Consider the following 19,727-nt stretch of genomic DNA (forward strand, 5'->3'; position numbering starts at 1 on the left):
TAAACTTGTTTGTGAACATTCCAATGGAAATAAATCACTGACATGATCAGACGGATTGGGATGGTTTTGTGTTTTTAGCCAGATACTTATAACCAGTAATTTATATTGAGGAACAGCCGAACATTTTTTTAATTCATTTGAAAGTACATTGGTGTGTACTTGGAGTTATTTCAACCTGTCATATTGGAAATAACAAAGGTTTCACAAAGCAAATACACCTGTAAATATGGGTCAGAATGAGAAAGCCTTAAAACTTGTCTTTAAACATTTAGACTAAAATGTAAAACTGAACTATGGAACACATTTACTGCACTAGAAACGAGACAGGCAGGAAGGCTCAGAAAAAAGGGGGGAAAACTCAAGGAATGCAGAAGACAGGGACATCTGGGCTCACCAAGTGATAGCAGGATGCTGTAAGGCAATTAAGAACATTTGCCTTAGTATCAATGAATCTGTGTGAATAGGACACCAAGTGATAATATTCACAGCCATTCCCTTGTGAAATTATAGTGTTTCAATCTGACCCTGAAACAAAACTAGGTACTATCAAAAGCTCTGTCATTAACGGTCAGATGCTGTCAATTAGAATGGATTCTTATTACCCCTTGCAAGCAGGGCAGACACAGAGAGAAAAGAAATCTTTGCTGTTACAAGACCCTGAACTGGAGAGTTCAAAAGGACACTAGAGAGAGAGACCATTTTAGTGCCGAGGTTGTTGGAGGCTGCAGAAATTTAACTCTTTGTGCTTATCTGCTATGGATTGAATTTAATTGCATTTTGGGACTTGATGATATTGAGTAGCCATTACCGGTTATTAAATACAAACTCTGTAAAAGGTAATGTTAGTGAAGCTTTCACTTACCTGCTGTTCTTGCAGACTGCTCCACTGTCAATTCTAACTAATCAGGTCTTATGTCTTATTTGAATTTGAATCATAACCCCGAAAAGAAAGCATGTTTAATTCAAAGACTAATGAGTCAGTTTACATGCAAGCTTATGGTAACATTTCAGCCTCAGATACAGAATGATTCAGTGCTTTGAAAGCAGGAGTCTGCTCCTAGCTTTGAAATTCTAAACCTAACATTGAACAATGTGTCAGGAAGCCTTTTTATGATCAAAAGTTTGCCCTCCTTGCTAAGAAGCCATTTTGTAAAACAATTGTATCCGACATGTAAACTGTGCAAGGTTACCATATGAACTCTCCAATTAGCTCAGACTGGTACCTGTTTATGATAGGAGTTTATCTCACCAGCAGGAGCCTAACTCGGCTGGGTAGGTTTTTCCACCTGATGAATGGCTCAGGGCCTGTAGGAGTGATTAGTCAAGCCTAACGCAGACTTGCCAATTAACTTTGCTTCCTTTTGAATTATTGTCTTTCGCTGTTATCTGTCTAATTAAGAACATGCAATTTTTTACAAAACTTTTGTATAAAGGAAGCCACTTTGTATCAGTACACGGAGTAGCCTGCTGGGGCATCTGAAGAGCTGGTACCCTACTCTCCTAGGTTATTAGAACCAAGTTAGTTTAGCTTATAGGTATCAGTGTTATGTTGTAACAGTGATGCTATTGGTAAATAAAGGGGATGACTAAAATTAAACTAATCTGTCTGTAAGAGGGTTTTTTATTCCAGACTTCTAAAGAGTATGATCTCTGGGACAAACCAAGAGAGAGGCTTACAGGTCTGAGTCCATAAGGGATTCCCTGGGCTGTCTCAAATCTGTACTTTAAGAAGGTGTTATGCTATTGTTTTTCTCTTTTTTCCTACTTGAATTATTTCCAACAGAACTAACTTTGAAAATCGTCAGAATAATTACTGTAATATCAGTATTTTTCTCTGGAAATAAAAACGGCACAAATTCTTAATTGGATCAAATGGATTGAGATATGGGAGTCCTGTTGTATCCTTCCTAAGAAACTCTAATACCTATCAGTTCTCTTGCCAGCAAGCTTGCCTGGCCGGTACTGGCAGAATCTACCTACTAATTTGCATTAACAGCTGTCAAGGTTGAATAAAATTAGTCAGTGTGATTTTCAATCAGAAACTACATAGTTGAGGGAACACTTTCTGACAGAAACATAATGCAGTTAGAAAGGTGCTACACAGGCACTGATTAACCGAGTGGTATCAACAGTATTTGCCTTACTCTTCTCCCTTCTTATATTTATCTTTCTCTTGTCAAATTCACTTTGGGATTGCTCTTCTTACTCCTTAACTAAGGTGAAAAAGTAATTACTTTATATTAATTAATTGTTTGGTAGTACAGAACTTGAGTATTGTCAAAGCTTTTCACCTTGCACTTATTGGGACAATTTGTAAGAATACCAAGGTAAAGGGAAACATGTATGAGCAGAGTATGCTTATTAGTTGACAAGTGGGTTACAGATTGATACAGACATTGTCATAGAGCATACACTAGTCAGGTGATGACTAACCATGAACTGCCAAGCTTTCAATTTAAACCAGGAAGTTGCCTCTGGTTGCTCAACGTATTGCCTTGAGGCAAGAACCAGAGAATGGTCAGGGCCGATACTGTTCAGGTGAAACAGGCTTTATGTGCATATATTGCAACAGTGAAGAACAGGGGCCTCTTCATTAATATCTAGCTTTCAGTCCACAAAAATGTGCCACACCACATTCCTGGCTGAAAATATTAAATTTTGTGAGCATATTTCTAAATACTCAGGATTATTTCACAAATGCTGCCCAAGCACAGAATAACATTAGACACGCTGCTTAGGGTTTTGCAAATATGGCTGGTTAGACATGGCCAGTATCTTGCCTGTTATGAAGTTGAAGGGCCATACAATTTAATGCAATCTGCCAATCTTTGGGTTGAAAGTCTTGCATAACTGGTATCACACTGGCACTGAAATTCACATATTACCCATTTAGCTTGACGATAACATTCTGTTGGTAGCAAACACCACATGATTTTATTCATTCAAATATTTATCAAAGATTGTGTCTCTATTTTTATGTGTGAACTCCCTAACGTTCAGGTCATTTTCATTATTCTTTGGGTTAAACAGAAAAGCGTACTAACTGTAGTATATTCACCTGATCTGCCTCTTTATGATGTGTTAGAATAAAATATATTTCTGTAAAGCAAAAGGGAAACTTCATCTTGTGCCGATTCATTGCTGTAGTGTTGAGGTGCTTTGTATTGCCTGAATTTTCTATTTTTACAAACACAGTTTATCCAACACAAATGCTTTAATACATAAACCAATGGGATGCACAATAGTCTGACCAGATTATTGCGCTGCAAACACAAACATAACATTTCACAGAATGACTTTCACTCTTTTACTAGTTCTGATCGATGAAACATCACAGCAATAGATAAATAGAAAGTGATGCTCTTTTAAAAAAAAGTTTTATCAGTTTATTAAAAGTTGCATTGCAATTTCAATTCACAAAGAAACAGTACCACCTTTACAGGGAATCAACTTAAATTTTAATCAGTCATTTTATCATTATTTGTACCTATAGGCAAAGAAACCAGATACGATAGAAACACTTCAGATTGTTTCAGCTGCATAGAAATTTCCAAAATACAGCAGATTAGCCAACAGCCAACATCTAAGTCCACAAAGAATCTTATGTTCCAATTTAACTGACATTTCTTCAACTCTACAGGCCATCAAAACTGCCTTCCAGCTCCAGCAAATCTCCAAGAGGTAATGATTCAAAACATGAAGGATTTGCACTCGCAGACACGCAGCTACTGAATTTCTCTCGTGTTGCTGGTGACAGATCAGGTTGTAGAGTAGGATAGCTGGGGAGGAAAGGATTATCATAGTTTGTGGAAGCAAATGGAAACATTTCTGGAGCAGATGGGTACGTCTGAAAGATAGAGAAAATGCATAACTTTATTAAATTTGCCAACAACTTTACAAATTAGAACTAGGAAAATATGTTTGCAGTGACTTAGGTGTAAGATCCATGTCAGATATCATTTTCGACCTGTTACAAGTCAGATCGAAAGTCAGCTTTTAATCAAATACTGAAAAAACATTTTAGGTACTTAATATGCAAATTTAGAACAAAATAGAATCTCAAACTTGGCTTTTGCTGGTAATCAACTCCACAACATGAATACAACTATATATCAGTTATTTTTGTAAAACAATAAAATCTTCAGTAATTCTCTGCCTGTTACTGAACTCTGCTTCAGCATGATGTAGGATGTGTTTCTTTTAAGTCACCTGGCATGAAATGACCATTAAAATCTGTAGTCGAGGTGTTTGAGTTGGCAAACCATATGGAAGACAGCCTATGGTACTGAAATTTAAGTTGGATGATGTGTGATATCTGGAGTGATACAGGGATATTTATTAAATGGAATCATGCTATCATTTCTTTTTTTAATCTCAACATGTTTTCATATGAATCTGATAGGAATTGCTTTTCTCTGTAATTTTCATGCACTGTAACACATACAAAATGTTTGGGTCAATAATATTTTAATTTCGCATTCCTAAAAATGAATAACTTAAGACAGCGTCAATGCTATATGATATTTAAATAATGACTGGTGCAGACTTGAAAATATATTTTCACAAAGGGTCAAGTCCCACTCAGATATCTAACTGACACAATATTGATTTTAACATTGTTTCTGCTATATGTGAGAAAGGCCTAGCTGTTTTACAGGAGTGGAAAAAGGTCGAGATTGTGGTGTGTATTAATGGAAGTTCACACAAGAAAGTATAATTTAGCAATCAAATGACAAAAGAATGGAATTCAGTAATAACAATAAAAGATAGTTACTATATTTTGAAATTTTGGTGACATTTATTAGCAGTACCCAGTATGAAAAAGTTCTACTCTGCAGTGTGACATGTGATTACACTTCATATATATGCAATATTGGGATGCAATCAGGATGCCAAAAAAATTACAGAAGCAAATTGTATGTACCATTTCTCGATGGGTACCCCGAACAACATGGTGAGAGACTTGCCTTACCAAGTCAATGACAGATAAACCTGACAGAGTACCATTATTTTCCTCTTTCACTTTATTAATAAGCGAATGAAATACTTCTCTGTGAAGATAAAACAAAAGGATAAAATTAATCAAGACAATGACATTCACAATTGGGCTTAAAAGATTGCAGATCACTGAAATAATTAGCAAAAGATTTCTAATCCATACTACGTCACTAAGTCCATATATTCCAATATGAGCTTTACTTTTTGATCAAGGCTAATGGAAGCACTCACAAACATGTAGATAAACGTGAATTTCGAAACCATTTCATGACTTGTTTTAAACATTGTTTTTGCTCATAAGATGCATGCAAACAAGAAGGCGGCTATTCAGCCCCTTAAGCCTGTTCCACCATTCAATCTGATCTGGCTTAATATCAACCCACATTCACACTATCTCTGATAATCTTTTAGCTCCTGTTTGACAAGAATCTATTCATCTCTCTCAAAAATATTTAAGAATTTTGCTTCCATCACCTTTTCAAGAAGAATGTTCCAAAGACTCATGATTCTCAGAAAAACAAAAATCACCTCATCTGCTTTAAAGGAGTAACCCCTGATTTTTAACAGTGATCTCTCTTTCTAGATTGCCCAATAAGGAGTAATATCTTCTCCACATACACCTTGTTAAGACCCCTCAACATCTTTTATTTTTTCAATCGTGTCACTTCATGATCTTCTAAATGTCAGTCCATGGAAGCTTAGCAACATTTTCTCATAAGGTAACCAAAACATCCCAGGTATAAGGTAAAATATCTCTGAATTGCTTCTAATGCATTTATATCCTTCCTTAAATATGATGGCCACTACTGCACTAAGTACTCCAGATGTATTCTTAACAATACCCTATAAAACTGAAGCATAATTGCAACACCTTTATATTCAATTCCTATCACAATAAACAGTAACATTCCATTAGCTTTCCAAATCACTTGCTATAACTACATTTTAACATGTTGTGATTTAAGCACTTGTGCACACAAATTCCCCTGCATCCCAGAATTCTGCAATCATTCGTCTCACCCAGAAAAACAATTTCACATTTTCCCACATTATACTATATGTACTCAAGTAATAGTTATGTAAAGGTCAACCCCCTATTTTTGACCAAAAAAATCTGGAATTTTCCGCATATCTCGTGTAAAAGTTGATCCGACTGCTTCACAAATAGCAGATCAACATTTATGAGTCAGTGTGCCAGCTGTCCCGCTCGACTCTGGGTTTTCAGAATTACCATAATTCATTGTGTTTTTTCTTTATTCATTTCAAGATCAATTGAGCTTTTGCTAATGATATGGCATGAATTTCAGCCCCTGAAAAGTAGTATCCAAGTAATAGTTGATCCTATAAATTTAACCTTAAAAAGTCATCAAAAAAATTGACTATTACTCGAGTATATATAGTACTCCATTTGCCAAATCTTTGCCCACTTAATTAGTTATATATTTTTACAGCCTCCTTATGTGTTCTTCAAAACTTACTTTGCTACCTATCTTTGCATCATCAGCAATTTTGGAAACCAAACCTTTAGGACCTTAATCCAAATCATTTACATAAATGGTAAACAGTTGAAGTCTTAGTACTGATCCTTCTGGCACACCACTTAATACATCTTGCCAACCTTAAAAAGAGCTGCTCGTGCCTTCTCTTGCTTTCTATTCGCCAGAAAATCTTTCCATGCCAATGTGCAACTAGTACACCATGAGTTTTCATTTTCTGCAACCACCTTTAATGTGGGACTTTCACAAATGCTTTCTGGAAATTTTTATGCATTACATTTCCCAGCTCCTTTTTATTCATTTCTTCAAAGGAACTTCAATAGATTGGTCAAACAGTACTTACCTTTCATAAGAACATGGGTGACTCTGCCTGAATACCCTGAACTTATCTAAGTGTCCTACTATAACTTTACTTTTAAGAAAAGCTTCTAACACTGTCTTATTGAATAAGTCAAGTGGCATTTGTGTCCTACTTTCATTCTCCCACCCTTTGTGAATACAGGAGTTACAACCTAACCCATTTAACAGCAATCTCAAAACAGCCATTCCAATTTGTGAACTTGTTGCTAGTTAAACAAGATAGATCTGCCATACTGGGATACTGCAGTGCAATAGAAGTGTCCAGCCCTTGAGCTAGCAGGTTCAGGTTTAAATCCACCTGTTCCAGAGGTGTGTCATAAATATATCTGAACACAGTCATCACAAATATGTGGCACCTTAAAAGATAACCTGACACCAAGAAATAAAAATAATTAGCATGCTATTATTTGGTTGCGCAGGGTCTGAGAAACAAAATCTTTAACTGACAGGCACCATAACTAAAAAATGTTGCTTTCTTGTTTACTATTAGGAAAACTTCGAGCTTATTCCAGAATCATAAGCTCATACATGTGTGTGTCCAGGAGCCTGCATGCTACTAATCCATCACATTGCTCATCAACAATTCAACAGGCTATATCATTAAGACTTACTGCTAGTATTTTCTAATGACATCAGAATATACAGGATTTTACCACAGTAGAATTTAGAATCTGTGCCACATATCAGCATCACCATTCAACAAGTAAACATGCTTTTACTGTAAACACTGGAGTAAATAAAAACTTACGCTCTTGTTGTAGGGAATTTGAAGAAAAGTTGTTCCATTACTGCATGATATGATGATCTTGGTTCAGCACTAGATAACCCACCACCAACAGGTGACATAATCGTAGTGGATGTTTCACCAAGTGGCCTTTGGGTGTGTAAAGCTTGGAAATCCTTCTTGGGCTTGACAACTGCATGTGCAGATTGTAAATGTTTGAAGGATTTGTAAAAGGAATTAGCTGTTGAGTCAGAAGGTTCAAATAAATGATGTTGAAGATTCCCTGAGACATGTGATGTTTGTAATGTAGCAAGAGAAATGTCTGGGATTGTTAATGATTTTTCTTCAGTTGATACATCATGCATTTCCAAACTATCACTGGTAAGGTGAAGTGGAAATGACCTTTTTTGACCAGCCAACATCCTAAATTCTAGTTCAAGATCAGACTGGCTATGATCAAACAAATCAAGGCCTGAATTAGACTCCATAGTTGGTACTGTTGAGTAACTGGATGGCCAAGCAGCTGATCTGTACATGCTCTTCTCTGTTCTCAGTAATGTTTTCGCATCAAGTCGTTTATTCTTGGATCTGGGTGAAAGCCAGACACTTTCAACAAAATCAGAATTTCCAGAAAATGCAACATTCTGACCCATTTTAACTGTTACAGGAGATGTTGAATGTCTTGGTTGATTTGCAGGATACTTTTGATGTTCAAATTTGTATTGAGATGGCATCAAGTTAAAATAATTTGTAGAATATAGACCATCATTATCTCTTCTATCCTCCTGGGACCAAGATGCAGCCTAAAAAAGTACAATTATTAGTAAGCACTCAAAATCCAGGCTGTTAGACACTCTATGGTCTGCCTTTATGCTAGATATATGTGGAGGAGTAAATTATAAACTGAGTAGTTTATACTGAGGAGTAGAGATTGTTCTGTTGTGAAATGTTCATGGTTTAGTAGTGCAAGTATGGATAGGTGGACGGCAATATCATCCCCCAATTTAGCAGGGGTACTAAGCATGAATATTGATGCTTGTTGAGGAAGCAATGGTAGGAACTACAATGGAGAACTCCTAAGAAAGTGCAAAAAGAAGTGTGCACTGTAGTTACGATCTCAGTTGAGGGGAAAATTCAAGCCTAGGATGCCAGCAGGAGAGTAATCGTTGTTAGGATAGCAAGTAGGGGTGTTTGACTGTGAGTGTACCAATGAGGGAAGAAATAAAAAAGTGAATTAAGGATTACAGGAAGAGGAGACGCAGGCCCAGAAAAAGGAGTACTGGTCTCACATCCAAAGTGACATGCATAAATGGACACAGATGGAATTCAAGACAGGTTTATAGCAGAAATTAGGAAAAACCTGTCCTGACTGCAAGCAGGAGACTTTCCACCTTAGTCCATCTGTCTTTTATTCAGTGGATCAAACCTTGTTACAGTCAGCACACTCAATATCTTAAATATCACTGCAAAATGTTCCAACATTTAATAAACCAACAATTAGACAACTGCAAAAGTTCACCAAATCAACAACTTCACAAAATATAAAGAAAGGTAAAGTCATCATATTGGACAGTACGACCACTGTCATATTACAGACACACTGGTGGTGGTTTAATCTTTGGGTCACCATGCCTCACAGAAGTGAGGAGGTTCAGCAAGTGGAACCTTCACAGTAACCTCAGCCAGAACAGAAACTGAACCATGGCTGTTGACATCACTCTGCTTTGCAAACCATCCAGCCTGCTCCAAATTTAATTTACTTGGATTCTTGTATTATAACAGCACACTGCCCAGGAAAATTATAACAGCAATTCATCTTATGACTTGCTAATATTTCAAAGAACAGAAAAAAAAATGTTTTTTTTTCGGCTATACCACTGCATGTGAAGAATACTTAATAAAGCTTAATGTTTATTCAAGAACTATTTTGTTCAAATTCAGAAAGTAACAATCCTTTCCAAAACAGTACTAGAAATGAAACTACTTTGCACTGTAAAGGTAATATTCACTTAGTCATTACAATTTTATATTTTCCCAGTTTTCAGAGCACGTGCTGGAAACACATCCAGCAAAATCAATGAAACAAATTAATAAAATATAAAACCTTCATTGCCTGCTCTCAAGTTACAGAGGAAATAATCAAAGGTAGATCATTTTTAAATTGCAGAACTGTGATATCACCATGCTCACGCATGACACATTCAATTAATTTTCTTACCCGACCACTTGCATGTGATTTATTCTACTTAAGCAAGCTAAATACTTAAAATATTTGTGCCTCACAACACTTGGATCACTAAATTTGCAAATTTCATGTTCATTAAACATAACTAGAAGTTTATAAGTATAAAATCAAATAATGAAACTTCTGATACAAACTTTTGCAGAAAGCAGTGCAAAAATAGCCACTAAAGTAAAACTATACAATAAAATCAGTCCAAATTCTTAAAATCTTTTAGAAGCTAGCTCAACTTTTCATATGACAAATTTAGCCATGGATTTGAAGATGACACTAAAACTTCACAGCAACTTAAAAAATAGATAAGTTTAAGGATTTCCACTACAACAAATGTACAGGCCTGCTGTATCACAGCAAAAGCTTTGTTATTTTTTGCTGGTTTTGAGTTGGAAAAAGAAATGGAATAACAGCACATTTTCCCAACAAAATGGCAAAAACACAACCATAGACTGACATGTAACTAAGGTCCTTGGGGGGGAAAAGAAACAAAACACAAGACAACTTGAACTGCAATCCTGCATTTCGATGATGTGTTATCATCGTATTATCTTTCAATACAAAATATACAATTTTCCCTGACTGTATCAAAGCTCAGGAAATTAAACTGACTTAACAATAAAAAAAAACTTACATTGGACAGAGTAATTTTTTCTTGAATTCCTTTCATTCTTTTTTCCCACATGTCACAAGCAGCAATGATGTCTGCAGAATTAACGTTCCTTCAAGGTGTAACCAGAAACAGAAGAAACAAGCAAACCATACCTTTGAACTTTAAGCTGATCATAATTTCTTATTTAAACAAAAGAAACAATATTACTTTCACATTACTCTCAACAAGCACTGGTTTATCTTATTGAGATAACTTGAATAACAAACACTTACGCAACGTTCTCAATGGAGCGTGAGAGCAATGGTGCATGGAAACTGTAGCACCACAGAATGGTTACAATACGAAGAGTAACCATTGAGCCTGAATATAAAATAACTGCTTGCTTTAAACCGAGTGCGCTCTGACAATGGTGAGGTTAAAGTCCATTTGGAAACAACTTAAATTCTCTTGAGGATCAGTCATTTATAGTGTATATTGATGGTAACTTGAAAATAAGTTTCGTTTTAATAGTTTTACTCTGAGCCAGGTTGCGGAAAATGTAGTTATGTCTATGGGTCTTGTACATAGATTGGAACATAATGTGAAAACAGAGACATGCTGCCAAAGCTTTTTGTCCTGCATTCATCAAGACAAATGCAAGGAAGTCAAATTATCACAACAGTTTAAACCATAGGAGAAAAGAGTTCTGATTGGTTGGCCAGGCACTGTCATGGAGGAAGTAACTGAAATGTGACATTGTTACATTTACCCTGAGGTATGCAAGGCTAAAATCTTTGACATGACTCACTGTCAGTAATTTACACGTTCTATAACACCAGGCTATAACTGAAGATCACTTAAATGCTGCAGTAGCAGTGAATGTCTTTTAAAGTCTAATAACTGTCTAATTGAAGCAACAGGAACTATCAGTTTTAAACTTTATGATTTCTACTTGACAGAAAAGCAGGATATACTACTTATTCATAAACCCACTATAATTCAAATATTTCTCTGGAAATTTATTGAAATATAAGTGAGATTTGGAAAAGTAGAAGCCTATGTACAAGTTGTCCTGTGTACATGGCTATTTCAAATATTTGATTCAATATACTTTGGAATATTTCAACAGAACAACTCAAAGTTGTTCTTCAGTGACAATTCAAAGATAAAGTGGAAATGCCTTCAATCATTAGTCACATATATTCAGCCACTACACACAGTTAAACATTGCCATCTTGTGTAGAAGGGATAAAATCAGAAGAATAGTAGCAAATGGACAAGGTTTTTTTCAGATACATTTGTAATTACAGATTATCCGAAGGACACGGATGGGGAGTATTTCGTCCGGATAACCGAATGCCAGATAACATAGTTCAGCCAAGCATTGGGACCTTGCGATCTTGCTGGATAATCGAATGCCAGAAAATCAAAGTTCCTCTGTACACTATTATTTTTCATGAGTTATTTTTATAAATGGCATTCATCTAATCACACCCTTCACTTTGAATCATGGAGAAACAAAATAGCATTTAGGAGACAGGTACAGAGACAGCAATTTCCCTTGAACAATTAAATAAGTTAGGCTAAACCCAAAAGGAACAAAATGACTTGTGTAAAGAACAGATTTTGTAAGGGTGAATGCTTTTTCATTTTTCACTTTTCCAGTTCATTTCAAATTCAGAGGAAGAATGCAAGTTACACGAGACTGAAAAGTCTTTGAAAAATGTTGAGTTCACCCTACCATCAAGTCCTAATTCAAGGTATCATTAATTGTTACAAAATGAAGGTTAAGAGATTATGAAAGTTTTGGACCGACTCTTTAAAATAAAATGGTGGAATGAAGGAGGTCACATGAACTGCTCTGGATTTTGCCCGACAAGACATTTAAGTGGGTCCAGGTAGATTTATTGAAAAGAAAATGCAAGATTTTCACACCTGCAAACAGCAGCAAGAGATTTGTGATGACTGAGTCAATTGTCAGTCCCCAGGTCTCTCAGAGATATGTTAGGAATGTCAGGTTTTATAAATGACTGGGAGCAAATTACTGCAGATGCTCAAACCTGTACTGAAAACAACAAATGCTGATGTCACAGCAGGTCGGGCAGCATCCATGGAGAGCAAGCTAACATTTTGAATCTAGATGACTCTTTAGGTTATACTGTAGCTGTCTATTCATTGTCAAGATAGAGCTTGTTTTTTTTTGGGGGGGGGGGGGAAATCTGAACAGTAGCTGATTAGCAATTGGCTTCCTAAACCTGTCTCTATTGCCTGCTGAATGAAAACTTGATCTGTGTTTAATGTTTTGTCAAACTTCATGGTATCAAGTGAGTGATGTTCCACAATTCAACACCTAAGCTGTCACTTGCGTTCAATTTATATAAACAAAACGGATGTGAACATAGGAGATATGGTTAGCAGTTTTGCAGATGGCACCAAAATTGGAGGTAGAGTGCACAGCGAAGGTTACCTCGGAGCACAACAGGATCTTGATCAGATGGGCTACTAAGCCAAAGAGCAGCAGATGGGGTTTAATTTGGATAAATGAGAGGTGCTACATTTTGGAAAGACAAATCAGGGCAGGGCTTATACACTTAATGGTAAGGTCCTGAGCAGTGTTGCTGAACAAAGAGACCGTGCAGTACAGGTTCAAAGTTCCTCGAAAGCGGAGTCACAGGTATATAGGATAGTAAGGGCAGTGTTTGGTATGCCAGCATTGGTCAGAGCATTGAGTATAGGAGTTGGGAAGTCATGTTTCAGCTGAACAGGACATTGGTTAGGCCACTTTTGGAATACTGTATACGATTCTGGTCTCCAGGCTCTTGGAAGAATGCTGTGAAACTTGAAAGGGTTCAGAAAAAATTTGCAAGCATGTTGCCAAGGTTGGAGGGTTTGAGCTATAGGGAGAGGCTGGGGGCTATCTTCCCTGGAGTGTCAGAGGCTGAGGAGTGACTGAATAGAAGTTTTTAATTTTGTGAGGGGCATGGATATGGTAAATAGACATGGTCTTTTCCCCATGTAGGAGAGTCCAAAGCTAGAGGGCATAGGCTTAAGGTGAGAGGTAAAAGGTTTAGATTTAGATTAGATTACTTACAGTGTGGAAACAGGCCCTTCGGCCCAACAAGTCCACACCGCCCCGCCGAAGCGCAACCCACCCATACCCCTACATCTAACCCTTACCTAACACTACGGGCAATTTAGCATGGCCAATCCACCTGACCTGCACATCTTTGGACTGTGGGAGGAAACCGGAGCACCCGGAAGAAACCCATGCAGACACGGGGAGAATGTGCAAACTCCACACAGTCAGTCGCCTGAGGCGGGAATTGAACCCGGGTCTCTGGCGCTGTGAGGCAGCAGTGCTAACCACTGTACCACCGTGCCGCCCATTTAAAAGGGACCTAAGGAGCAACTTCTTCATGCAGAGGGTGGTGCATGTATGGAATAAGCTACCAGAGGAAGTGGTGGAGACTGGTTCAATTTCAACACTTAAAAGGCATCTGGATGTGTATATGAATAAGAAGGGTTTAGAAGGATATGGGCAAATGCTGGCAAATGTGACTAGATTAATTTAAGATATCTGGTCATCATGGACAAGTTGGACTAAAGGGTGCTGAACATCTCTATGACTCTATAACACAATCTTTTTGTTTGTAGCATCAATCCATTTTCCGAGCATGCATGTTTCTTTTAAACATCTGATTTATTGTGAATAGTGCAACCTGCGATAACACTTACCGACTCTTTTGTGCAGTATAAAACTTTACATTTTCAACAGCCTCCTGAAGTAGATGATTCAAAAAATATAATCTTGTGTATTTTTTCCATTCTTGAATCTGAGTCTGGAGCGGGAATTTAAGTAACATATAGAAATTGCAATCTTACTGCCTTTATTACAAGAAACATACTATTACAGTTTCCAGGACTAATGTTGCAACTCTGAGTTATCCATGCTCCTCAAAATCTCATCTCCTCAGCATTCCAAATTTTAATTGTGCCACTACTAGTTGCAGTCAGCTGCTTGAGCCCTATGCTCTAAAATTCTTTTCTTTGCCTTGCGACTTATCTTTCTTCCTTAAGACACTGTTTCAAACAAATCACTTCAAACAAACTTCTGACTATTTGTCCTAATACCTCATGATGTGACTTGATGTTATATTTTGCTTCACAGCATTTGTGGGATGTACCCCATGTGACTATGGGTTTAAGAGGTGCATTTTGTCCTGGGTTTTTTTATTGAAGAAAAGTTGAGACAGAGTTGACGCACATGGGGTCTTTTTTAAAGTTGGAAAATAGAAGCCTGGCGGGGTGGAGTCAAGCTCCCACAGAATCAGAATTTCAGTTTCAGCTTTCTGCAGTGTTTGGTGCAGGTTAGGTGGATTGGCCATGCTACATTGCCCATAGTGCTCAGGGATGTGTAGGTTAGATGCATTACTTAGGGGTAAATATAGGATAATAGGGTAGGGGAATGGGTCTAGGTGAGCTACTCTTCAGAGTGTCAGTGTGGACTTGTTGGGCCACAGGGCCTGTTTCCACACTGTAGGGATCCTATGATCTGCTGAGGTGTTGAAGCTGGATATGGAAGTTCTTCTCTCTGTTACAGATAAAAGCTGGGATTCTCTTCCTGCTGCTAAAATTGCATGCGAGACCATCTACTTTATGGAATTTGTCTTTGCCAAATTAGGGGATGCCATGATAGTGGAACAGTAGTAGTTAATATATATGTTAAGCATTTCAATGGAGTTAAAGTTAAGCCAATTCTTTTATTTTGTCTCTATTTTTACACTGCAGTTAAAACAAAGTGTGTTTTTGAGTAGTTCACCAATCGATCGCATCTGGAACACAACGCCTTACACCTACCTTTAAAATAAGAAGTAATTAGGGTCAAGACTATCTTCTTAATATATTTTGAGGGGTTCTGGTCTGATCCATAACAAACTGGGGGCTTTTGCCAGAGTTCAATTATCAGACACTATGTTTGATCAAATGGTTGAGGAAAAAAAACACGAACAGGTGAAGGAAAAAGTGGGTATTTTTACTTCAGAAAAATGAGCTGTATTCAAGAAAAATTAAAGCAGTTGTATCAAAAAGTATGTGCAGAAGAATCTGAGTATATCCCAGAATGTTACCATCTTAAAAATGATGCCTTGATGAGGAAATGGAAGACCATCACATATTCAGGTAGATGAGAAATGGGCAGAAGTTCATCGAGTTATATTACTGGTAGGTTACAGAAAGGAAATGTTGCAGGTAACACATTAATTACCAGTAGGTGGTCATTTTGGAGTAAGGAAAACTCAAGTCGAAGTACGAAAGCATTTTTTATTAGCATGGACTGCATACAGATGTGGTTTAATTTTGCCAGACAGGAAAATCTGAGGCAGTGAGAAAACTAGCACCCTTAATACCCCTTCTTGCATTTGAGGAACATTTTAGAAGAGTCTTAAATGATTTTGTAGGACCCCTACCTAAAACAAAAAGTGGGAGTCAGAGATCAGAGAAAGCATATTTGGACAATGTGTCATATTTTAGGGAAAGATTAAATACAGCAGGTGAGTTGGCTGGACAGTATTTGAAAGTAGCACAGCATGTGATGAAACAGGAAGCAAGAAATCAAAAATTCATAAATTTGCTTGTAGAAATAAAGCGTTAGTGCTACACCCAGTGGAACCTTTAAAGGCAAGGTTTAGTGGGCCTTAGACTGCACTAGTTTAAAGTCATAACATTTAATGCGAAAAATGTAAGCCACATTTCAAAGGCTAACCAGTAAAGTCATTTCTGGATTCCCCAATTGTGGTGTAATTCTACAACCTGGTGATTTTTAGTCACACATGGAAGGAACATTTGGGGAATTGTTCGACTCATTTTGGGAGGTGAGCCTGGGGATAAACCTGGCTAACAGCAAGTTTGCAAAAAGCCCAAGTCACGTTCTAGAGCACATCATCGGAAGAGGACAAATGGCACCATAGGATGTAAAAACAAAACGTTACTGGGGAGCTTCCCATATCATTGGCAAAGAGGGAAGTACTACGATTCGTGAAACTGAGTGGTTTTTATCAGAAGTACATACCAAATATTAGCAATGTGGTTGCTCCATTGACTGACTTGTTGAGAAAGTGCAGAAAATTTCAGTGGACAGAGGAAAATCAGAAAGCATTTGACAGCCTTGAAGCTGTGTTAAGTACTACCCCAATGCACACTTTAATACACAAAGCCATTCAAAGTAGCTATCGATGAGAGAGATGTGGATGTCAGTGCTGTATTCTTGCAAGAAGACAAGACGACAGATGGACCTGTTGGTTATTTTTCCAGAAAATTGAATAATAATCAACAGAAATATTTCACAATTGAGAAGGAGACCTTAAGTTTAGTCTTGGCGTTGCAACATTTCTACATTTATATTGCCAGTGATTGTCTGAGACAATTGTATATACTAATCATGGCCCTTAAAGTTTTTGATAAAAATTCCAGACTGTTTAGATGGAGCTTATTTGAAAAATATACACATGGCAGGACGAGAGAACGTAATTGCCCATCATGCTGTCGCAACTTTTCAATGAAGAAAGACTGAGACGGTGGGGAAAAAAAGACTGAAGTGGACTGTAGTAATGAATATTTACATGCTTAGGGTCAATGTAATGTATATATATTATAGTATACCAATACAGTAAGAGTAAAAGTTTTTTAAAAATGAAGCCATCTTTGTATATTGATGGGTTTTTTTTATATAGGGGGCAAAACTCCCACACCATTTTATTACATTGAATATACTGTACAAGCTGATTTATCAAATGCTACATTCAGTGTCAAAGGGCAAAAAGTTGAGAAATTTCATTTGAAACTTTGACTTTATGTTAGTTACTTAAATCTATATCTGCACTGAGGGCCTTCAGAATTTCCCACAGTGTTATAGCAAAGTGAAATGTAGTAGCTAAGCTGCTACTGAGCAAAGAAGTGAAGAGCTACAAGAGGTCCCAGGTTTTTGTGCGACTTTGAAATGTAATGATTTAGACAGTATGAATGCTCTGTCATCAAGCAAGCCTTGGCTTGGGAAGATGCAGAATGCCCCGCTGCATTCATGAATCTCAGTCACATTCTTCGGTAAAGTTTCAAAACAGAAGTCGTTAATCATGTTTGCTATAAGCCACTCTTGAATGCACTTTGGGTGATTTATTCTCTGCAATATGGGGTAGAGGCTTGGGAGCAACTGCAGGTGGTGCTTGGACCCAAGACACCAGAGCTAAGAAAAAGTAGACAGAATTAAGGAGGAAAATAATTTTGTTGAGAAAAAGGCTGTAATTCAAGGTTATTTTGGAAGGGAAGGATGTGTATTATCACAGAAATAAAACAAACTGTCATCCACAGTTTGAGGTCAGCAGTACAAACCACCATAATGATTCTTCAAATTTACTAATACGGTATCGGTAAATACATTCCAAATTCTCAAAAACAAACCAAAACATACTATGCAATCATAAATAAAACTGAGAAAAACATTTTGTTAATTTTGTACAACATCGAGTTTGCTTTTTTGTCAGTTTCATAGTTAGTGTCAGTTAGTGTTCACATGTTAGTATCAGTTATGCAATATTTCCCAGCAATACATACCTCAACAGAAAGTAGTCTGTTGGCTGATTCCCTATAATTTTCTTTTCTTGTGGAATAAATTGTCTGCAATTTTTTCTTGTCACTGATCCATTTCTCCCTGAAAGCAATGGTTGTTTGGATGAAGATATCTTTAAGTGGTTTGCTATTGTGCACAATGCTAACACTGTCATATATTAGTATAGCTCAGAATAAATTATTTCTATAACTTTAAATGTTAGAACATTTTAAAAATAAATATAGTGCAGTCAGTACCTTTCTTCTTTTATTTTCTGAATTTCAGTATCATTTTCATGAATAGCTTTTTTGGACCTGAAAAGAAAAGTCACATTTCAGACTTTCCTCACAATACATAAAGCCCACTTCTTTTTTCAAACTTTCAGCCACCTGTCCTAAGATATATTGGTTTGTGTGTCTGGGTGTCCAATTTTCCTTCATATTGCCCATATAAAGCATCTTGGAAGGTTTTATAATATTAAAGTCATAATATTAACAAAAGGCTTTGTTGGTTTCAAGAATATATAGATATATATTTCCAATTCCCTTAATCAAATAAATTGAACAAACTCCATTTTCACTGACAAAATTTTATAAAAATCCACAAACTGATAGAAAGTTTGACAAGGACGGCACGTATTGCTCAAATTCGCAACTTCAAGGCTTTAAGACCTTTAGGCCCAACATACCTTTCCAAATTATTCTTTGTAGATTTAAGTTCTTCTTGTAGAGTATTGAGTTCTTGTAATTGATACTTCCTTTGGTCACACTTTTTTCCTTTTTCAGCCTCCATCTGTAACTTTACTGTTCTAAGCTCATTCCTCAATTTCTATAGTATAGAGTTAAAAGTGAGTAATCTTACTTTGTTTAGTTATTTTCAATGCCTATTCCCGATTTACAGTATTTTCCATTGATACGTTAACTATACATCCTCTAAAACCCTGGAAAAAAACACTTGCGTCATGCTTACATAATTTTAAAACTGAAAACTGCACTGTACTAAACTTATCCAGTCTTAGAAAATGATTCCTGACAAAGAGGGGACAGCCTAGTGGTATTATCAGTGAACTGTTAATCCAGAGACCAAGGTAAGGTAATATTCTGGGGATCTGGATTCAAATCCCGCCTCAGCAAATGATGGAACTGACTTAAATAAAAGCCTGGAATTAACAGTCTAATGATAACCATGAATCTAGAACATAGAACATAGAACATAGAACAATACAGCACAGAACAGGCCCTTCGGCCCACGATGTTGTGCCGAACTTCTATCCTAGATTAAGCACCCATCCATGTACCTATCCAAATGCCGCTTAAAGGTCGCCAATGAATCTGACTCTACCACTCCCACGGGCAGCGCATTCCATGCCCCCACCACTCTCTGGGTGAAGAACCCACCCCTGACATCTCCCCTATACCATCCACCCTTCACCTTAAATTTATGTCCCCTTGTAACACTCTGTTGTACCCGGGGAAAAAGTTTCTGACTGTCTACTCTATCTATTCCTCTGATCATCTTATAAACCTCTATCAAGTCACCCCTCATCCTTCGCCGTTCCAACGAGAAAAGGCCGAGAACTCTCAACCTATCCTCGTACGACCTACTCTCCATTCCAGGCAACATCCTGGTAAATCTTCTCTGCACCCTCTCCAAAGCTTCCACATCTTTCCTAAAGTGAGGCGACCAGAACTGCACACAGTACTCCAAATGTGGCCTAACCA

At 37.1% G+C, this 19,727-nt stretch overlaps 1 protein-coding gene across 3 annotated transcripts in view; it reads right to left on the reverse strand.

Annotated features, from left to right (window-relative positions):
• Nucleotides 1–3,360: 3,360 nt before the first annotated feature.
• The window catches only part of LOC140494154 (uncharacterized), a 114,033-nt gene continuing 97,666 nt past the window's right edge, over nucleotides 3,361–19,727 (reverse strand). For all 3 annotated transcript variants that reach the window (XM_072593222.1, XM_072593221.1, XM_072593223.1), the window contains 8 exons: nucleotides 18,695–18,834; nucleotides 18,264–18,320; nucleotides 18,012–18,108; nucleotides 14,142–14,245; nucleotides 10,449–10,536; nucleotides 7,603–8,381; nucleotides 4,925–5,051; nucleotides 3,361–3,847 (listed from right to left, as the gene is read on the reverse strand). In XM_072593222.1, the coding sequence (XP_072449323.1) occupies nucleotides 3,635–3,847; nucleotides 4,925–5,051; nucleotides 7,603–8,381; nucleotides 10,449–10,536; nucleotides 14,142–14,245; nucleotides 18,012–18,108; nucleotides 18,264–18,320; nucleotides 18,695–18,834 (1,605 nt within the window). In that variant the 3' untranslated portion in view covers nucleotides 3,361–3,634. The remainder of the gene's footprint in view (nucleotides 3,848–4,924; nucleotides 5,052–7,602; nucleotides 8,382–10,448; nucleotides 10,537–14,141; nucleotides 14,246–18,011; nucleotides 18,109–18,263; nucleotides 18,321–18,694; nucleotides 18,835–19,727) is intronic.

This window comes from Chiloscyllium punctatum, chromosome 23 (genome assembly GCF_047496795.1).
Source record: "Chiloscyllium punctatum isolate Juve2018m chromosome 23, sChiPun1.3, whole genome shotgun sequence".
In the NCBI taxonomy this organism is placed as follows: Eukaryota; Metazoa; Chordata; class Chondrichthyes; order Orectolobiformes; family Hemiscylliidae; genus Chiloscyllium; species Chiloscyllium punctatum.